Raw genomic sequence first — 21,178 nt, 5'->3', positions numbered from 1 at the left:
AAAAATTCAGAAAGTGTACAAAACCTAAAATATTACAACTAACAAGTTCATTGCACTTCCTACATAAGGAGGGATCTCCTACCGTCCTTAGGAAATTCTTCACTGTAGTGGCATCAATAATTTACCAAAAAATAATTTCAAAAAAAATAAATGTGCTTTATTGTGCTTAAAAAAACAGGTGTATCTTACACCGTTGTTGATTCACAAGGGAGTGAAAAGCAGTTTCTCAAGTTTTCGTGTAAAGAATTTTTATTCGAGGACCAAAAATAACCAACCATGAGACAAATTACCGTGTGTAGCCGAATAATAGTTACTTTATTTTAATGTATCAAATAAAATACTTTTTTATTTTAAAAAAATAAAATAATTATAATAAAAAATGCTGGGGGCCAGTGATAAAGAAAAGATTTTGTTTGACAATTTGAATCAGTAGTGCTCAAAAAAATTAATGATTATTGAAACCATCCCCCCGGCAAAATCCCTGATCCTTTTTTGGGATTTGAAATAAAGCTGTTGAGGAGTAATAAAAGTGATAGTACATCTTGTAGTGAAAGTGTCAGCAAATACGCAAATCTTGGTCCAGCAAAGTTAGACACAGTAGCCCATTCTTAGGTTACGTTAGTAGTAAAGAAATGCTAGTTGTCAGAGTACTCACCATATAATAAAATAATTTGCCGACCCAAAATAGCATTTACACATGGGTTCGAACAGCGCAAGAAGTCTCCGTGAATCGAAAAAGTTTTGTGAAGTAGCTGTGTAAGTATTTCTATACCCGTTCGCTGCTCGATGATTGGCAATTGAAGCAGCTTCAATTTTTCTTTTTGCAGCTTTGACTGATCTTAAAGTTAAGTTCAAAATTATTGCAGTCAAAATTAAAAAAAAGTCAAAATTATTGCAAAGACGATCTTTCCGTTTCCCCGGTCTTTGAACTGGATTTCTTAAACCTAAGAAACTTCAAAACAGTTGGTTCCGTCAATGAAACCTCGCCTTGTGTTTTATATGTAAAATATATATGTTTTGCTGTAAAACAGAGTGAACAGTGAAGAGTCATTGCTTCGGATTCTACACTGGCTGTCGTCGTAAAATGCTTTGCTTGTTTCTGTTCATTCTATAATAAATAGAAAAAAACGAGTTTTTTTAAATGAAAGTAAGGAGCAACATTAAAACTTAAAACGAACAGAAATTATTCCGTATATGACAGGGGCTGCTTCCTCATCAACGCCCCGCTTTTTACGCTAAAGTTTGACTCTTTCTCTTAACTCTACTTTTTAAAACAGTAAGAAACTTTAGCGTAAAGAGCGGGGCGTTGAGGAGGAAAAGTCTCTGTCATATACGGAGTAATTTCTGTTCGTGTTAAGTTTTAATGTTGCTCCTTACTTTTATTTAAAAAAAACCTTGTTTTTTCTATTTAATTTCTGGACGTTTTTGAATTAATGCATGTTTTGATCTTGGCTCTCCGCATATAAATAATTAAAACAAAATTTGCATATTAATTAATTGCAATTATCGGAAGACTTTGAGAAAAAAGGAGTGAAGGAGGAGGCCAAGTTCCCCTCCAATTTTTTGATTACTTAAAAAGGCAAGTAGAACTTTTAATTTTTTTCAAAGGTTTTCACTGGTAAAAATTATACGTAACTTACGAATCAACTTGCGTAACGAACTTCTATATTCGTATGTTTTTATTGCGTATATGAGGGGGTTCAACCCTCGTCGATACCTCGCTCTTTACACTAAACCTTAAATATTCCATTTAAGCTATAGTGACTTTGAGCTTTAAGCTTTAGAACTTAGAATAAATAGTTGAAATTACTAAAAATACTTTAGCGTAAAGAGTGAGGTACAACGAAGAGGTAAACCCCTCATATGCGTAATAATTTTTGTTCGTTTTAAGTTTTAATGCTGCTCCTTACTTTCACTAGAAAAAACTTTTCATATTTATTTTTTCATTGTTTTTTCAAATAATAATAGAAAATCCCGCACCCCCTTCATTGAAATTCTCTTCCCCCATGGAAATATACTCCCACGTATCCCCCCCTAAACTCTTCCCCCTAAACCAAAAAATCCCCCTGAAAACGTCTGTACACTTCCCAGTAACCATTACTATATGTAAACACAGGTCAAAGTTTGTAACTTGCAGCCCCTCCCACGGGGACTGCAGGGGAGTAAGTCGTCCCCAAAGATATAGTTATTAGATTTTTCGACTATGGTGAATAAAATGGCTATATCCGAATTTTGATCCGGTGACTTTTGGGAAAAAATGAGTGTGGGAGAGGGCCTAGGTGCCCTCCAATTATTTTGTCACTTAAAAAGGGCACTAGAACTTTTCATTTCCGTTAGAATGAGCCTCTTGCGACATTCTAGGACCACTCAGTTGATACGATCACCCCTGGGAAAAAACAAACAAACACGCATGCATTATCTTTTACAATAAGGTTCTCTGATACGCTGAATCTGATGGTGTGATTTTCGTTAAGATTGTATTACTGTTATTTGGTGTTTCCCCCTATTTTCTAAAATGAGGCCAATTTTCTCAGGCTCGTAACTTTCGATGGGTATCTTGATGAAACTTATATATTTAAAATCAGCATTAAAATGCGATTCTTTTGATGTAACTATTGGTATCAAAATTCCATTTTTTAGAGTTTCGGTTACTATTGAGCCGGATCGCTCCTTACTACAGTTCATTACCACGAACTGTTTGATCCTTCATTTCGGCATAATCAGACACTTTCTCAGTGTGATGGATATTAAGGGAGTTGGTGAGATGAGTTCCCACTTCAGTGGTAGGAACTGGGTACGATTAAGGAAGAAAGAGCTGGCAGAACATAAAATTCCAGTTTTCCAGTTGTGAAAGTCACCGTCCATCCTCAAGGATTACGGTATTGACGATCCTGATTTTACTGATCCACCCATATTCATGAAGAATAGTATGTCTTTGCCTTTCAACAGTGTTTCGACTGAATACCAGTTTTTGACATTTATTTAAATTCGGATGATTTTTGTTCGATTTATTTTATGATTTTTATTAATTATGTAAGAATAAATACGATTTATAGATTTGAGAGGTCACCCAGTGAAAAAAAAAACCTCTCACACAAAACTATAATGTAAAGAAAGGAAAACAGCAAATTTTTGACATAGAAACACTCGTAAAGTAATAAGCCATATAAGCTATTTCGATTTCACAGTCAAGGATGTCTCACATACTGACACAAAATTCAATTCCCCCATACCCTATTTCACAAAAGATAAAGCATTTTTGTGCAATTCTTGTCGATTTAGTTGTATGGACAATCATTTAATTTTTTGCCTAGTCAGTTCGAGATTTGCTGCCCTTGAACTACACAAATAAAAAGCAAACTTACTTTACCAAATATCCAGTCTAAAATAACTACATTTGTAGTTGAATTTCTTGCTAAGATCACTCAAAGTTCAATTGACCCGTTCTATTAAAGAGCAAGGTTGAATTGACCTGCAAAGCAGCTAATTTATTAAGCAATGGCTGCATACAGATTTGATGCGAATAGGAGATCAAGTATAATGCAAAATTAGCCCAGGTCGGGATGTTTAAGAACAGTAATGACCGAATTAATATTCACTCACCCTTGTCCAACTGTCAACTTTGAGGGTAACATTCTGGCTGTTGGGTCTCTAATTTCAGTTAGCAGACGATTTAACAAAATCATATTAGGGGTGCTGGGATGGGAGAACCAATCTTCCCAAAGTTGTGACCTATTTAGATCTTTTTTTCACACAGTAAAATGTTAATAAGCGAATTTTCAGAAACAAAAATATAGTTCCGTTTTTGAGAAAATACTTATATACATATATATAAAATTAATGCTCGTTTAACAAAAAATATTTGCTATACAATTTTCCTGGCCCTCTGAACAAGGAGTAAACAGAAACTTATTTCCTTGTCAGAATCTTGAAGATTTGCTGGCGAAGTACTGTTTTAAAAAACATGATAATTGAAAATATTATAATATCCGAAACGGATGTAGGCTCGCATCATTCGAATAACCGACGTTTAGAAATGACCTTGGCTGGCAATCCTTAATGCAGGGCGGGCTCTCAAGGAATCTTCCTATACCTCGCATGTTAAACATTTGGAGTTTGCTTGACATTCCTGAATTAATGATTTCCGCGGTTTTTGTTTTAAAAGATAGAATAAAATCTGGTTAATATTTTGATCTAATCAAACCTTAAAGCTGACAATTATTTTGTTTATAATTCCAAAATAATTATAAAACCTGTTTTGGGTTTGCATTTTAGCTTGCTACACTTGTGTTGTGGGGTATCAAAAAATAGAGCAAAAATATTCTATTCAACAATCATAAATTTATTTCTTTAATATATACTTACTGGCTGCAGTCCCTTCAAATAATTTACATATTTGTGTTCTGAAGTCAAAAATTCTGCTCAAAAGACTAGATGCAGCTGTAATCGGAGCGCCTGAGAATGCATAAACTAGACCAGGGGAGTAACCACTCGGATTGTTCAGGATTGATTCAGTGTATTATTAGTTAGTTGTAACCGGTTTAAACAGAGTCAGGAGAATAAGTAGCGTGCAGACACCAAACTGCCGGTTGATAAATATATATAAAAAATTATACTGTATAAATAATTGCTAAGGATAAACTGCGCCTGATCGTAATTTTGAGTGAGAAACACCTTAATTTTAACTTTCTCATGTTTGTTTAGTTGAAGCGACGGACAAAACTGACACCTTTGTCTTTGACCGAGCTACCGAAGTCAAAAGTGCGACTCTTACTCTTGCTTCCTACCAAGTTAGACTTGTATGTGACAATTCACTTTTGGTATCGGAATAGTTACGTTTTACTTAACAATGATTCACAATTTTACAGGAAAATTACTGGAGGCCTCTCAAATTTCCTAAGAACTTGCCATCCCAGTTTCACGATTCATATAATGAAATCGTTTTTCATTTTTCATCCCTTACCGTTTTGAGCAGCAGACCGCTGATGATAATAAAAAAAGGGTAAGGCTGCCAAACAATTATGTCAGGTAACATTTGAGCTGAAAGATACTACTGAAACAATGAAGCTTTGTAGTCTAATCCTGGAAAACGGTGTGTAGCAAATATAACCTTTCCCACTTCCTAGATCACTAAGAAGTATTAAATTCGCCCTTTTGTTTTAAAAACGGCAAAATAATTCGTCTGCGTGCATGTCAATTTACCAGGGTTTGGACAACATTTTTGCAAAATATAGTTTTTATTCTGATATTCTTCTATCTTTTTGAATGTCCATTTTTTTTTTAATTTTACAGTTATTCTTGAAAAGTGTTATTTCTTCCTTTTTCGGTTTTATTTTCAAAGATATGTCAACAAGTTCCTTCCCGCCGAGACCATCTTCGCCTGTGGGGTATGCAGCAGCAGTTCAACCAAAAACCCTCGGAATCCCGTGTATTGCTGTGGCAACAAAATCAAGTGCTCCAGTTCATATTGATGTAGGAGGAACAATTTACACCTCGTCCTTGGAAACACTAACTAAGTAAGCTGCTTAGAAGTTTTTTTTAAGTTTTCTAGGAAACGAATCAAAGGAAGGAAATAAAGCTTGTTTTCAATCAGATTTATTCTATATTACATTAAAGAATATCGCTTTAGGTGTTTAGTCAACAAAAAAATATTACAAAAAAGATAAGGAATGAAAAAAAAAGGTTGAGTAATTAACCATCAAAAAATTAAAAACCAGATAAGTTTTTTCATCAATTTGCTTTCATGGAAACAACTATAACACAAAATATCGAAAAAAGAAACCCTTGCATTTCTTAATTAGATATTGTAATATTGGAAACGGAAAACAAACAGAGTAGGCCCGATCTTTCATTAACCTTCGTCTGAGGGTATTAAATTAGGCAATAGTCATTTATATTTATTTTTTTTCTGGAGAGATCTTCAAAGGATAAGGCCAATATAAAGGGTATAAACATATTAATACGGTTAGCTGTATCAAAGGAATGTTGTATTCATTTTTCAGTAATTATCCCAAATGCATATCTCGCTCTGCGAAAGTATTTTATCATTTATGCTCTAGATTAGAACTGATGATCGGTTCAGAGGTTAGATCTACTAGTACTAACAACTCATTTTGGCACCAAGAAGCCCGAGCCAACACAGCTGCGCGCACTCCCCTTCCATCTCGTTTTATTCAAAGCATCCCTCTTTAAACCTTGCCAAGAAGTTTCCATTTCCATTGAATTTTTCATTATTACATCCCTCCCGTCAAACAGTTCGTAGTAAGGAGCGACCCGGCTCAATAGTAACCAAAACTCTAAAAAATGGAATTTTGATACCAATAGCTACATCAAAACAATTGCATTTTAATGCTGATTTTAAATATATAAGATTCATCAAGTTTAGTCATACCCATCAAATATTACGAGCCTGAGAAAATTCGCCTTATTTTAGAAAATAGGGGGAAATACTCCCTAAAAGTCATAGAATCTTAACGAAAATCGCACCATCAGATTCAGCGTATCAGAGATTTTAGATTGTAGAAGTTTCAAGCTGCTATCTACAAAAATGCGGAATTTTAAATTTTTTGCCAGAAGGCAGATCACGGATGTGTGTTTAATTGTTTGTTTGTTTTTTTTCCAGGGGTGATCGTTTCGACCCAGTGGTCCTAGAATGTTGCAAGAGGGCTCATTCTAACGGAAATGAAAAGTTCTAGTGCCCTTTTTAAGTAATCAAAAAAATTGGAAGGCACCTACGCCCCCTCCCACGCTAATTATTTTTCCAAAGTCAACGGATCAAAATTCTGAGATAGCCATTTTATTCAGTGTAGTCGAAAAACCATATAACTATGTCTTTGAGACGACTTACTCCCCCACAGTCCCCGTGGAGGGGCTACAAGTTACAAATTTTGACCAGTGCTTACATATAGTAATGGTTATTGGAAAGTGTACAGACGTTTTCAGGGGGATTTTTTGGCTGGGGAGGGGTTGAAAAGAGGGGGATATGTTGGGGGAACTTTCCATTGAGGAATTTGTCATGGGAGAAGAAAATTTCCATGAAGGGAGCGCAGGATTTTCAAGCATTATTTAAAAAAAAAACAATGAAAAAATAAATATGAAAAGTTTTTTCAACTGGAAGTAAGGAGCTGCATTAAAACTAAAAACGAACAGTAATTATTACGCATATGAAGGGCTCACCCCCTCCTAATACCTCGCTCTTTACGCTAACGTATTTTTAGTGATTTCAACTATTTATTCTACGGTTTTTGTGATTCAGGGGTCATTCTTAATGAATTGGGACACAATTTAATCTTTAGTGTAAAGAGCGAGGTACTGACGAGGGGGTGAACCCGTCATATATGTAATAAAAACATGAGATTACAAAAGTTCGTTGCGTAAGCTAATTTATAAGTTACGTTTATCTTTTACTAATAAAAATATTCGAAACAAATTAAAAGTTCTAGTTGCCTTTTTAAGTAACCAAAAAATCGCAGGGCAATTAGGCTTCCTCCCCCGTTCCTTTTTTTCTCAAAATCATTCGATCAAAACTATGAGAAAGCCATTTAGCCAAAAAAACAAACTTGTAAATTTCGTGTTAATTATTCATCTGCGGAGAGCCAAAATCAAAACATGCATTGATTCAAAAACGTTCAGAAAATTAAATTAAAAAAAACAAGTTTTTTTAGCTGAAAGTAAGGAGCGACATTAAAACTTAAAACGAACAGAAATTGCTTTGTATATGAAAGGGACTGCTTCCTTGTCAACGCCCTGCTGTTTTAAAACGCTGTTACTGTTTTAAAAAGCAGAGTTGAGAGAAAGTCAAACTTTAACGTAAAGAGCGGGGCGTTGAAGAGGAAGCAGCCCCTTTCATATACATAGTAATTTCTGTTCGTTTTAAGTTTTAATGTCGCTCCTTACTTTCAGCTAAAAAAAACTTGTTTTTTTAATTTAATCCCATTCAGGAACGACCTGCTTTATTTAAGAGAAAACAGAGGAAATAAAGAAACAAAAAAATTGTTTGGTTGTAGGAAGCATTTTTGTCTAAAATGTCCACATTTTTCCCAAATACTGTATAATCACTTAAACAACTGATTCAGTCATGTTTTGGTCCGCCAAAATTATAAATTAAGCAGATTAATCTTCATTTCTTCCTCCTTGATATCGTAATAGGAACATAATTCCATTTTTGGTGATGATGTGTCTTGGTATTAATTTGTTATGATCAGATGATCTACTTTGTCATTTGTTATGATCTACTTTGTCATTTGGACAAAGTAGCCTCCCAGTTTAACTATTCTTTTTATTGGGGTGCTTGCGCACTGTGAATACTTTAGAAACTGTATCAAAAATCACACCATTGGAACTCAACATTACTTTTCTAGTCTAGATCAAGCTCTTTATAATTCTCAATGGAATTTCAGAATTTAGGTACAATAAAAGCTTGGCGTTTCATAGATATACTGGTTTTGACATTCAGTTTATACATTTCTCTGTTGTTAAGAGCCCGAAAATATAAGTTATATATATATATATATATATATTTTTTTTTAACTGCGTAAAACTTGCGAATATACAACATTCTTTGCTGTCCCATTGTCTGTCCATATAAATAGATTGTCAGGTTTACCAACTCTTGAACATGCAACATAATAATTGTCCATGGGAAAACAATTTGTATTCAGATCTATACCGCATTTTTCTAACGATTGCCCTTGAGCTTTGTTGATGGTGATTGCTAATCGTACATTCCCTGTGTCCCTGTCGTCATTTATTTATCCCCCTATGCCCCCGGCGTCCCCGTTGTAGTTGTGTCCCTGTGTCCTGGTCGTCATTTATATTCCCTGCGTCCCGGTCGTCAATTGTGTCCCGGTGTCCCGGTCTGTAGTGTCATCTTATAATGACGTCATATACAAAGCCTTATATACTTATAATGACGTCAAATGCAAACCCACAAACAAACAAACATGCATATATACAACTTATTTTTATATATATAGATACAGTTTCCTTTTTAGTTTTTTCTTTTCTTAGTTTTTTTCTTTTTTAGTTTTTCTTTTTTTTTAGTTTCTTTTTTAGTTAGTTTTTAGTTTTTTTAGTGTTAGTTTTTAGCTTTTTTTTAGTTTTTTTAGCTATTTTTGACGAGTGAGCTTGCGATTTTTGATCAGTAAGCTTTTAGAAACTGCACCACGCATTACAAAATTGGAGCCAGCGCTCCCATTAAATCCTGATTTTGGGGTAAATAAACATACCATACTTTTTCTTACTTACCTCTTCAATTACTTTATTGTTTTCAACGGGCGTAAGGTTTCAGATAGAATGAAAGCATAATTTTTCTTAAACATAAATGACTGCAGCCCCTCCCCCCAATGGATAAAAAATTGCTAGAACACCAGGACAAATTTAATTGCTCCAACAATATACAGATACAAACATTTATATTAAACCTTCGCTGATTTAACAGTAAAATGCCTGTATATTACTGTTAAACGTGAGCGGCTAGCATTCCCCACTAGCTACATTTTCTGTCTTGGATTCAGGCATTTTATTATTTTTTTATCCATTGGGGAGAGGGAGACTACCTATAGTCAAAATTTATATTCTTTGAAAAAACATACTCTTCTTCTATCTGAAAGTTATCATCCGTTGAAAACCACAGAAGAAAAAAGTAAAAAACTGAGAATGTTTATTTAAATCACATGTAAACATATATATATATATATATATATATATATATATATATATATATATATATATATATATATATATATATATATATATATATATATATATATATATATATATATATATATATATATATATATATATATACATTGTATGCAGTTACATGCATTATATGTAGTTCTTAGTTAGTGCTATATATATATATATATATATATATATATATATATATATATATATATATATATATATATATATATATATATATATATATATATATATATATATATATATATATATATATATATATATATATGTATTATATGTATATTAAGAAGCAGGTTGTTTCTTACGGAAAAATGCTAAAATACTAGATACTATTTCAGAGATAGGATAGAAAATCCTTGTTGAAGCATCAGCAAGAAAAGTTCTTACGGCCAAAGGCAATTTCCTTGAACTACTAGAACGTGCTGTCGCTTCGAAAGATAGCTCATTTAAAAATGGGTTACTTCAACAGTAATTAAGGACCCGGGCATTGCCTTGGGAATCCTCGGTCGAGATTGCATCCAAGATAATGATCGTCCTGGAGGAATTCCTTTTATCCCTTAGTTGTATCCTCAGGGCAGTTGACGATAAAATGCGACATTCGCCTCGGGACATAATAAAACGAGGTATTCCCGAGTTTCTTCTCTAGGGAAGACACACTTGAGAGCATTCACCTTGCTTTTAAATTGTATTAGTGGTCAAGAATTTCACTCCAATTTCGAATAATTAACGGTTGAACACATTAAAACATAGGCTGATTTTTATTTAGCTGTTTTTGGCTTCTGTGTACATATACAGGAAAACTAATAACCCTCTGCATGGACAGCAAAATATAGTATATGTAATAAAATTGAAAAGAATGTAGTTGCTGCTTTGCGAAGTAGCTGTAGACAGCTACTTCGAAAATCGTGCCTCCGTTGTCAAGTTTTGTCGACTGCAAGAATGGAATGTTTTTATATATCTGGCTTGGAGGTGTGTATGTTGTTCCAGAACTATTGTGATGCGCTTGGACATCAAAATTCCAAAATTTGAGTTACATTTACTCTCATAAGCAATTTGAAAGAATGCATATGCAATGTTCTCGCAGTTTATCAGTAATAGGTATGTTCGAGACGGGAGGGGATGGGGAGAGTCTTTGAACATATAACTCTCCCTGGAATCCAAGATTTCTTTTTTCTCATTAAAAAAAAAATCCTCAAGTTCGCTATTTTTAGGCTTTACCCCCCCCCCCTCAAAATCAATTCCTATTTACCAACCTTACCCTATCTATACCTTTTAATGTTGTCTATATGTTATAAATGAATAAACAATCTAACATGCAGAATATATTGTATAGAGTATTTTCACCTCTATAGTTCAGAGCTTACTTCGTGGTTACACGGCACCCTCTTGTGGACAAAATATTAGACTTCTTTTTCTAAAACAGGCGGATATAGTTCATTAATGGACCTTCAAAATGAGAATTTACTAATAAATGTATTTATCTAACTCTAATTTTGGAAATTAGCTAGTTCCAGGTCTATTTATAATGAAACTTTAGATTCAGGGCTAGTTCAGCTACAATTCAAGTTCTAATGATTTTTAGTTTGTTAAGGTTTAGTTAGCGAGAGTTTAATTATAAACCTTTGCAAACGGTAAAATTTGATTACTACAATTAGCTAAATCTCAGTTTTTCACTTTTCTTTTACAATTTCCCGCTAAATCAGGTTTTCCTTGGTTTTTACGCTTAAAAACCCAAGGGTGTGGGAAAACCTTCAGGGGTTTATTTACTTCAGGATTTCTACACGTGCCTTGCTAGGTTTATTGGGGGTGATTTAATCTTACGTGACTTAGTAGATTTGTTGGGAATGACGCAATCTCGTATGACATGCTATACTTCAAGGCTCCGTGGGGAAATCCCCGCTTGTAACTGAGGGGGGTACAAATGAGTGCTACGTAATGACTATGCACACGTGAGTGTTACGTAATGGCGGCGCACACTTGAGTCATCACGGAATGGCAGCGCACACGTGGGGTGTTACGTAATGAGGGGGGGCCCACGTGTGTCCTACGTAATGACAGCGCACACGTGGGTGCTACCTAGTGACGATGTACACCTTGGATGGTACATAATACTTTAAGAGATGTCATTTTCCTCGGGATTTTTTTAAAGCGTTTTTTTTTTCATGATTTCATTTTCTTCCAATGCGTTTTTCTCAGGAAACCTTTATATTCCATATTTCATGTCCGCATTAGGATTTGAAAGGGCAATCTCCGTCCAATGAAACTGTGCCTAGGACTTTCGGACCATGAAATCCTTTCTAATATTTTGATTCGGTTAGTACATTCTACATGATAGCCTATTCAACGCATCGAGGGATCCCTGTCTCGCATACTAGAATTATTGATAACATGGTGGGTTGCTCTTAGCGCATTTTTTTTTACTAATAGAGTCTTTTTCAGACATGTGGCATTTTTTGGGGTATTTTCATGCAAAATATCCGGTTACCTAGAATCGATCATTTAAACCTGATGAAAACATTTCCATTAGCGTTTCTTGTGTTGACTCCTGGCAATTGAGGCCAGCATGGCACAATGTACTAGCCCCCCCCCGCCTCGACGATACCCTTCTGGCACACATTATCACACCTAAGGGTTTCTCAAGTCTTTTCCTTAAAAATATGTTTAATAAATTAAAAAATGGCCGTTGTTTTTCATTTGAACAGCGGAAACTTGCAATTTCATAGCTCACACATATTACATTTTTGTGCATTTTTATGCAAAAATATTCGTTTACACAAGAATTGATCGTTCAAACTTAATGAAAAAAATCCTAATTACCGTTTCTTATGTTGACTCCTAGCAATCAAGGTCAGCATGGCAAATGTCTTTCTCGCCTTGAAAGGCTCCCTGAGAAAAACGCCTTGAAAGAAAATGAAATCCTGAAGAAAATGAAATCTGTTAAAGTATTATGTAATATCCCACGTGTTGATCGTCATTATGTAACATCACAGGTGTGCTGCCAGTACGTAACACCCACGTGTGTCCCCAATCCTTCCATAACACCCACGTATAAGATTGCGTCACATCTCACGTGTATTCTGTCATTCTGTACCACCTGACTTGTGCGCTGCCATTACGTGACGTCTCACATTTGTGCATCCATTACATAACACCCATGTGTGCACCGTCACTACGTAACTCCCACGTTTGTTCACTCCTCAGTGACAAAGGGGTTTTTCCCACGGGGCACTGAAGTCTAGCATGTCTGGTGAGATGGCGTTATCTATATATATATATAAATAAGTTGTATGTTTGTTTGTTTGTACGCATATGACGTCATTACAAGTATATAAGGCTTTGTATATGGCGTCATTATAAGGGGGCGATTCAAAGAGAAATTTTAGTATAAATCCTACAATGACAGAAGAAACAGCCGAGGAAGCTGATCAAAGAGTTAATTAAAAGCACAAGAACAACGTGAAAACAGGCTTGCGGCTCAAAGAGAAATTACCAAAAAAAATCGTGCCGAGGAATCGCAAGAGCAAAGTGAAAACAGGCTTGCGGCTCAAAGAGAAATTACCAAAAAAATCGTGCCGAGGAATCACAAGAGCAACGTGAAAATAGGCTTGCGGCTCAAAAAGAAATTACCGAAAAACCATGCTGAGGAATCACAAGAACAACGTGAAAACAGGCTTGCGGCTTAAAGAGATAATGGCAAAAGAAAGCGCAAGAGCAACGTGAAAATTATCGCATGGCATTCAGGTACAGCCCAGTCGATGATTATAGCTTGAGTAGATGTGTTCAAATCGGGACTATGTCTAAAATTTGTCCCTATTGCAAGGCCTTGAAATTTAATGGTGAAACAATTGGAATGTGTTGCGCCTCAGAAAAAGTTAAACTTCCTCAACTGGCTGCACCACCAGAGCCATTGAAGACTTTGCTTACTGAAACTATGTCAGAATCTAAGCGTTTTTTATTAAACATCAGAAAATATAACTCATGTTTCCAAATGACGTTGTTTGGTGCCCAAATCGAAAATCAATCTGAGATGGGTAAAGTATTGCAGCAATGCAAGCTTATTATTTGGACGAGTGCACAGTGGCACACAAAAAATTGCTCGAGGCTCTGGAGCAATCATTGTGAGATTTGCGAGGAAATTCAAAACACTTGACACAGTTCTGGAACCAAATGAAGCGGTTAATTATCCATCTGAATTTTTAAATTCCCTCGATCTCCCAGGGTTTCCACCACACGTGCTACAACTAAAAATAGGCGTAACAATACTACTGTTATGAAATATTAACCCACAAAAGCTTTGCAATGACGCGCGACTTGCCGTAAAAAAAAAAAAAAAAAAAAAAAAAAAAACAATGGAAAACGTAGTAGAGGCAACAATCTTGACAGGGCCTTTTGAGGGTGAGGCTGTTCTTATTCCTCGAATATAAATGACGACCGGGACACAGGGAAACAACTACAACGGGGACGCAGGGGGGATATATAAATTACGACGGGGACACAGGGAATATTTGATTAGCAATCACCATCAACAAAGCTCAAGGGCAGTCATTAGAAAAATGCGGTATAGATATGAATACGGATTGTTTTTCCCATGGACAGTTATATGTTGCATGTTCAAGAGTCGGTAAACCTGACAATCTATTTATATGCACAGACAATGGGACAGCGAAGAATGTTGTATATTCTCAAGTTTTACGTAGTTAAAAACATATATATATCTATCTATATTATATTGATATATAACGATCTAACAAAATATTTTACTAAACCGATTTATAATAGTACTGAACCAGCTACGAAAAGGCCTTTGAGTCAGGCTGCTAAAAAAGCAAGGTTGGCTCCGAGAAATTGCATTTAATCACTTTGTTCTCTTTAGTTTGAATGAGTTTATATTCTCACTTCATTCTTTTTGTTTTTTTTTTTTTGCTGGAAAACCTGTCCACTGTTGATTTTCCTCAAGTTTATTTATTATTTATTTTCTTTATTTCCCTCAAAAAAATGAGGAGTACGCTACAATATAATAAAAAGAAAAAACAACTGATAACACTTACAATCAAAACCTATCAAATATTGATCCAAATCTTAAAAAAAAAAAAAAAAAAAAAAAAAAAAAAAAAAAAAAAAAAAAAAACACTTTCTAAATAGATTAGACTATAAATCATGAAGAGCCAAAACTGTTACTAAAAAACGGAAATAAATTGTGGCCTAAAAGGCTAATTTTCGCCCTATCTTCAAATGTTTTATATTTTTTTTTTTATACAGACTACAGGATCCTTCACATTAAGCTTTAAAACAATCTCAGTGTTACTAAAAGAAAGGGGGAAACCAAGTGAAAATTTACAAAATTTAAAATAAGCAACTTTAATGGGCGAAAGATCAGAAGGTCTGAAATTTCGGAAGAGGAGGGACGGGAACAATACGTGAGGCAGAGCAACAGCGCTATACATACGACCAAGGACGTCCCGACGGTAAAGACCCCGAAAACGAATTAAAAGACCAAATTCCTTGCGTAGTTTCATCTGAACATGCTGAACCAGGACTGGTTTGAAATCTCTTTTCGAAGCAGCATAAGGTAATCCCAAATAGGTGACTATTGGCGACGACTGAAAAATAACACCATTGCCGCAATCGAGAGTCGCCCTGGCATTATCCTCTAAACAATTTACAACAAAAAATTGACATTTTTCAAAACTGATAGAAAGGCCCAAACCTTTTAAACAATTAATTAAAATATTAAAATTAGAAACAAGACTAGACTTGGACCGGCTTAGAAGGATAATGTCATCAGCATATGCAATGTAAGACAGATTTCGAGATAATGAAACAAACGAGCAGGAAAGAGAATTAAGGGCAGTAGCTAAACAAGAATTGAATATATAAGGAGAAATAATTCCTCCTTGTCTAATTCCTCTACCCACTTGAATTAATTTGGACTGAGATGAAGACGAACTCGGACAGATACGGATCTTTAAACCAGAATACCAAAAGCGAAGGACTCGTATGACAGCTAGGGGTAATCCAGCATGGATTAAAGTGAGCAGAGCGGATGCATGAGAAATGTCATCAAAGGCCCCTTTGATATCAATCAAGAGGGCGTATAGCGGTTGACCAGAGATTCTCGCTTCTTCAATAACTTTGCTGAAAGATGCATGGGCATGGTCACATCCCAAACCTCTCTTGAAACCAACTTGATTAGAACCAGTGTCAAGAATTTCAAGAAGATCCTTCAAACACAACTCAAACACTTTCCCAATCATAGAACCCCTAGTAATTGGCCTCCAGGAACTACAAGATGACAAGTCTTTTTTCCCGCTCTTAGGAATAGGCGTAACTATGCCAATATAGAATGACGATGGTACTAAACCAGTAGTAAGTAAAAGGTTGAAAAATGCCAGCAGAGTAACAAGAAAAGAAGAAGGAGTAAGTTTGAGGTGATTAGCAAATAAGCCATCATGATCCTTAGCCGACTGTGCCTTTAACGTTTTGATTGCTCCACGTAACATATCCTCAGAAATCCTGTAATCAGTTGAAAAATTCTTCAACCTTTCATCTAATTGCAACACAACACTGTTAGAATCGTACGAAGTCGACAACTTAGAAAAATATTTTTCCCACTCTTTTAGCGATGGTGTGGAATTAGTATCAGGCATGTTAATCCGCCTATTGCCTCGGAGAACATTCCAAAGGAGATTCTTGTCCTTGTCGTTATCAATGTTTGAAGAAGCTTCTTCTATGACCAGGTTATTATGACGACGGAGCTCTGCTTGGAATTCAGCCTTTCTCTTTTTCATTAGCAAAAAAACTGGATGCGAGTCTCTTGGCTTACCGAGGGCCCGCCATTCCCAATACGCTTGTTTAGCCGCCTTATTAGAATTTACCAAAAAAGGATTGAGGCTCCAAAAAGGTTTCTGCGCGCCCAATCTTATCCTATTAGTAGGAAAAACTGCCGCAGCACCATACTTTAAGCAATGGATTAATTCAAAATAAAGACAATTAATAGTCAAAGAGGGATTACTGTCCATTGAATCCAAACTATCAGGGATATAGACTTTATCAATTAAAGTCCCAACTCTTTCTTGGTAAAGCGGTCTAAAATTTGGATTCCAATTAGCCCGATCAAAAAATTTAGGAAGCTTATTACCAGAAAAACGAACTGGGGAAGGACGAGAAGCCAAAGGGGGTATAAGGAACTGAAGCGGCATGTGGTCACTAACGGGGAAATCTTCGATTACAGTAACCACAGGCAAAGGATCACTTGGGTTAGAAGAAAAAACATGATCAATAGTAGTTGTACTACCACTCCAATGAATATAAGTAAAATCCTGGGACTTCGGTAAAACAGAAAAATTAGGAAGACAAGAAGATAAAATTGTACCCCTTTCATTTGCTATATTTGGATCACATTTAAAATCACCTAAAATATAAGTACGCAAATTTGACTGTAAACTAGAGACAAAACGACTAAGATTAAAACAGCATTGAGTAAACGCATCAAAAGAAATATCATCATGGTAATCAGTCGGAAAATAACAATTAATTAAAACTACGTTTGAAAAACTACAAGCTAAAAAATTTGTATCAATTGCTAGAATAGCTGCATTAAGAGACTTGGGTATAATAGTAGCTAAACCACCGGAGGGACGTCCACCAGTCGGTGTAGCGGGAACAGCAAAAATGTCATGCTCAGTAGACAGGCTAGAAAGCAGATTCAACGAATGATCAAGGAGGTGGTGTTCCTGAAGACATAATAACGATGATTTTTCATTCAAAAAACTATAAAGTACAGGTAATTTCCCTAACACACCATTTGAATTAAAGGACGTAATACAAAGTAATACATTCATTTACAAAATTTCTTTAAAATCGGACACCTAAAGCTGTAAACTGGATGATCATTCGAGCCACAACTGGCGCATTTAACTGGCGCTTGACATGGGGAGTCTTTAGTCGAAATGTGATTACCGCTACATCGGGCACATTTGAAACATTCAGATTTACACTGGTTTTGAACATGGTTAAAACTTTGACATTTAAAACAACGCCTAGGCTGAATACAATCACGTTCCACTCGGAAAATCTCATAACCGAATTTGATGCCATGTTTGATGTAAAAATGCAGGTATTCTTCTGTTTGAAAAATAACTCTTACAGTTTGCGATTTTCCTAGCCGATTAAACTCGATTATACCCGGAAAGTCCAATGCGTAGGCACTAACATCAAAATCAATGTCCACACTCCTGATAATTCCAAAAAATCGCCGAGGCTTGGAAGTTATTATGCTTTCAGGAAAATTAACCTTTAGATCACAACTGAGCTTCGATGCATCTTGACATGGTACCGATACCATAACACTATCCTTAGTTGCTTTAACTCAACGAATATTTGCACACCCTGTCTTATCAAATTCTTTCTTGCGGCAGACAGGATCCTTCAGTAGGAGAGTGGGTGGGTTTTTTATCACTATGGTCTCTAATGGGACAGTCTTTAGTGGGAGAGGCGGCCATTCATGGTGGGGCACAGTGGGGGGATTGAGATCAAGATCATTGCCAGGCGTTATTTTTTTCTCTAAATTAGATTCGATACGCTCAATAGAAGAAAGTGTTTTTTCAAGCTTTCGGGAATAGTCATAAACAAGTTCATCAAGCCGGACGCTGATGTCAGGCTTTAATACTGGACATTCATTAAAGCTCCGTGGGACGATTACAGGCCATATGAAGTGTTTCGAATCAAGTTCTATGATAACACGCATTATGTCCGAGGCAGTAGTCTTTTCAGCTGTTTTTCCTCTCCTTTCTTGCAATCTACCAGCTTTACGACACAGACATGCGAGCAGCGTTTTTGCTACATTCAACTCCTCTAAACGATAGAATCCTGCCATTGCGTTAGATATTTCATCAACACTTATTCCTGCTTTCAACGAATCAAGAGCGAAGAATAATATCGAATTTACTACGACATGCGAAATTCCTGTCTCTGACACAAAAGTCTTATCAAAATCGCATTGTTAGATTATGCTCAAGGAATTTGTTTAGCCACGATTTTCGCTTGTCCAATGAAGGCCTCTATAAAAAATTGAAAGGCTAGCGAAATGAATCTTCGATGAGAAACCGTATTTATTCTCCAAGATTCACTCCTGGACACTTTGTTCTCTTTTGTTTGAATGAGTTTATATTCTCATTTCATTCTTTTTGTCAGTCGTGGTTGAACTTCGTTGAAGTAAGGATGCTAGGGCTGTTTTTAAAAATGTTTTTAAATAACTTTATTTAGTTTTAATTCTCACAATTTAATGTAAGGTTATTTATATATACATATTTTCTCTCTTGTTCTCGTATTGTGCTGAAGACGGCCCTTGGACATAGGGCCGAAATATTCACAGAATTGATTTTCACTGTCTTGAAAAGATTTTCCCTATTGTTTCTACTTTGTATTTGTTTGTTATGGAAAGGCAGTTTGGTCTTCGTCGCTATTTTCGTCTAGCCTATGGGGAGCAGTGGACCTATGATATCTTTTATTTTATTAGTCTAGGTAAAAAACATGCTAATATTATTAATCAACAAAAATTTTTAGAATCCTGTAGAAATGAAAACCTTATTCCCAAGTCTTTAATATATGAATTACATTTAAATACCCGGAAAGAAGCGCAATTTGCCCATACACTACAGTTAAAAACCTTAGTCCATATTATTAAGGACAAAAAACAGAAACGACATATAATTTCCTCAGAGAGAAAAGCGTTGGAAACTTTTTTGCTGGAAAACCTGTCCACTGTTGATTTTGCTCAAGTTGTTAGATTAGAAAGGAATTTTTTTAGCCACGATTTTCGCTTGTCGAATGAACGCCTCTATAAAAAATTGAAAGGCTTGCAAAATGAATCTTCCATGAGAAACCGTATTTATTCTCCAAGATTCACTCCTGGACCTGCTATTGTTAACCTCTCTTCTAAAACATTGGAACCCCGGGAAATCGAAACATTGGAAAAAGGTGCAAAATTCTCTTTTCTACCGAAACAGGTTCCTGTGGCAGATATAGTTTCCTCTCTAGAGTCCGCTTTGCATAAATACTATCCTTCTATTTCTAACCCTGATGAAATTAGATCTGGTCTTATAAATACCCTTTATAACAGCCGAAAAATTTACACGACATAAATACTATCTAATCTCCGAAAAGATCCTTCTATTATAATAACTAAAGCAGACACAAGCAATTCATTTCAGTGCTTCCACTCCTCCCGATTTATCGGGAGATCTCCCGACTGAAATTTCCTCCCGATAATCTCCCGATTTCTGTTGAATTGAGCTCTGTCCAACTTGAAGTTTCTGATCTTTCGTAATTGTCTGGCAGAATGCAAAATATGTCTTTGTTGCCCGTAAAAGGGGGATTTCAAAGCCGCCGGCCGCGTTTGATTCGCGGAAGTCAACTGCGAACCCTAATTAATGACCTGGTCGGCAGCTTGTCCCGTGAGAGACCATTGTTGTGTTCGAAAATGGGTTGATTTGATTTGATTCTCAGTTCATAACTTCATCTGATCTGATCAGTCAACTCAGATAGTTCATTTCCACTGGATAATTTGTGTACAATAAGGACGTGGCTTACCTTACGTGACAGGATTTTTTTTTAGGGTAAGTACCAAGTTTACTGGAACTGGACAATTATACATCCCTGCACGTGGGCAACCCAAGAAGTAGGCTACTGACCTGTCCTAGGGGGTAGGCGGCTTTTCTGCCTCTATGATCTGTTTCTTTACCAAAATAACATGTTTTAACTTGAAACCAATTCTTAACCTGTTGCCAGTTCAAGGATTCTATAGTACAAATTCGAATACACTATTCTTACGGGTCTTATAGATATCCGGTATTCGCCAGACTGCTAGCCTAGCCTATATCAAAATAACGCTTTCGAGTGTCGGCGAAATCGGCTTCACAAGTCACAAAATAACACTAGGGAGTAGGGTCAAGAACTATGCTTTCCTTGCTTTGCAAACGGGCCATACTCATAGCGCCGCCCACTACGCTTGCGACATTTAAAGCGAGACAAACATGCGGGCTTAGAAATTTCTAGTAAAGGTAGTATGCGGTCTGCACACGTCGAGGAAACTGGGGAGGTCGTATATTTTTTTGCTTTGTTCAAAATATGAAGTTATTGGAGCCAGCGCTGGTGCAAGACCGATTGAGTTTCAGTAGGGACGTTCACTATCGCTAGTGGTGCTAGTATGGCTGCTGTTCGAGTGTGTCTCACTTTTTCCAGGTCTTGGCGCTACTGTCTAGTGTTATTTTGCTCTGCTTCACAATATAGGAGGATAGGAGGATGGATTTTATGATGTAGGCCAAAGCCAGCCATACCAAATCTGTTTTCAAAGTGCCGATATGTCTAATATGTCTAATTAACTATATGCCGATAAAGTTAATAAGAGGTTCGATATAGTGGTAAGGAGAGCAAATAGGGCTCGCCAGGCAAATAGTTCGCCCGGAATCGGCCA

General features: G+C 36.0%; 1 protein-coding gene and 1 long non-coding RNA gene across 3 annotated transcripts in view; one reads left to right on the top strand and one right to left on the bottom strand.

The window, feature by feature from the left end:
* Positions 1-21,178, bottom strand: part of LOC136036309 (uncharacterized) — a 487,034-nt gene that overhangs the window by 75,186 nt on the left and 390,670 nt on the right. The window lies entirely within an intron of this gene.
* LOC136036294 (BTB/POZ domain-containing protein Tiwaz-like) overlaps positions 1-21,178 on the top strand; it is a 38,608-nt gene that overhangs the window by 3,489 nt on the left and 13,941 nt on the right. For both annotated transcript variants that reach the window (XM_065718439.1, XM_065718441.1), the window contains exon 2: positions 5,342-5,516. In XM_065718439.1, coding sequence (XP_065574511.1) covers positions 5,344-5,516 — 173 coding nt within the window. In that variant the 5' untranslated portion in view covers positions 5,342-5,343. The remainder of the gene's footprint in view (positions 1-5,341; positions 5,517-21,178) is intronic.

This window comes from Artemia franciscana, chromosome 15 (assembly GCF_032884065.1).
Source record: "Artemia franciscana chromosome 15, ASM3288406v1, whole genome shotgun sequence".
NCBI classification, from domain to species: Eukaryota; Metazoa; Arthropoda; class Branchiopoda; order Anostraca; family Artemiidae; genus Artemia; species Artemia franciscana.
This window is presented reverse-complemented; position numbering and strand designations above follow the sequence as displayed.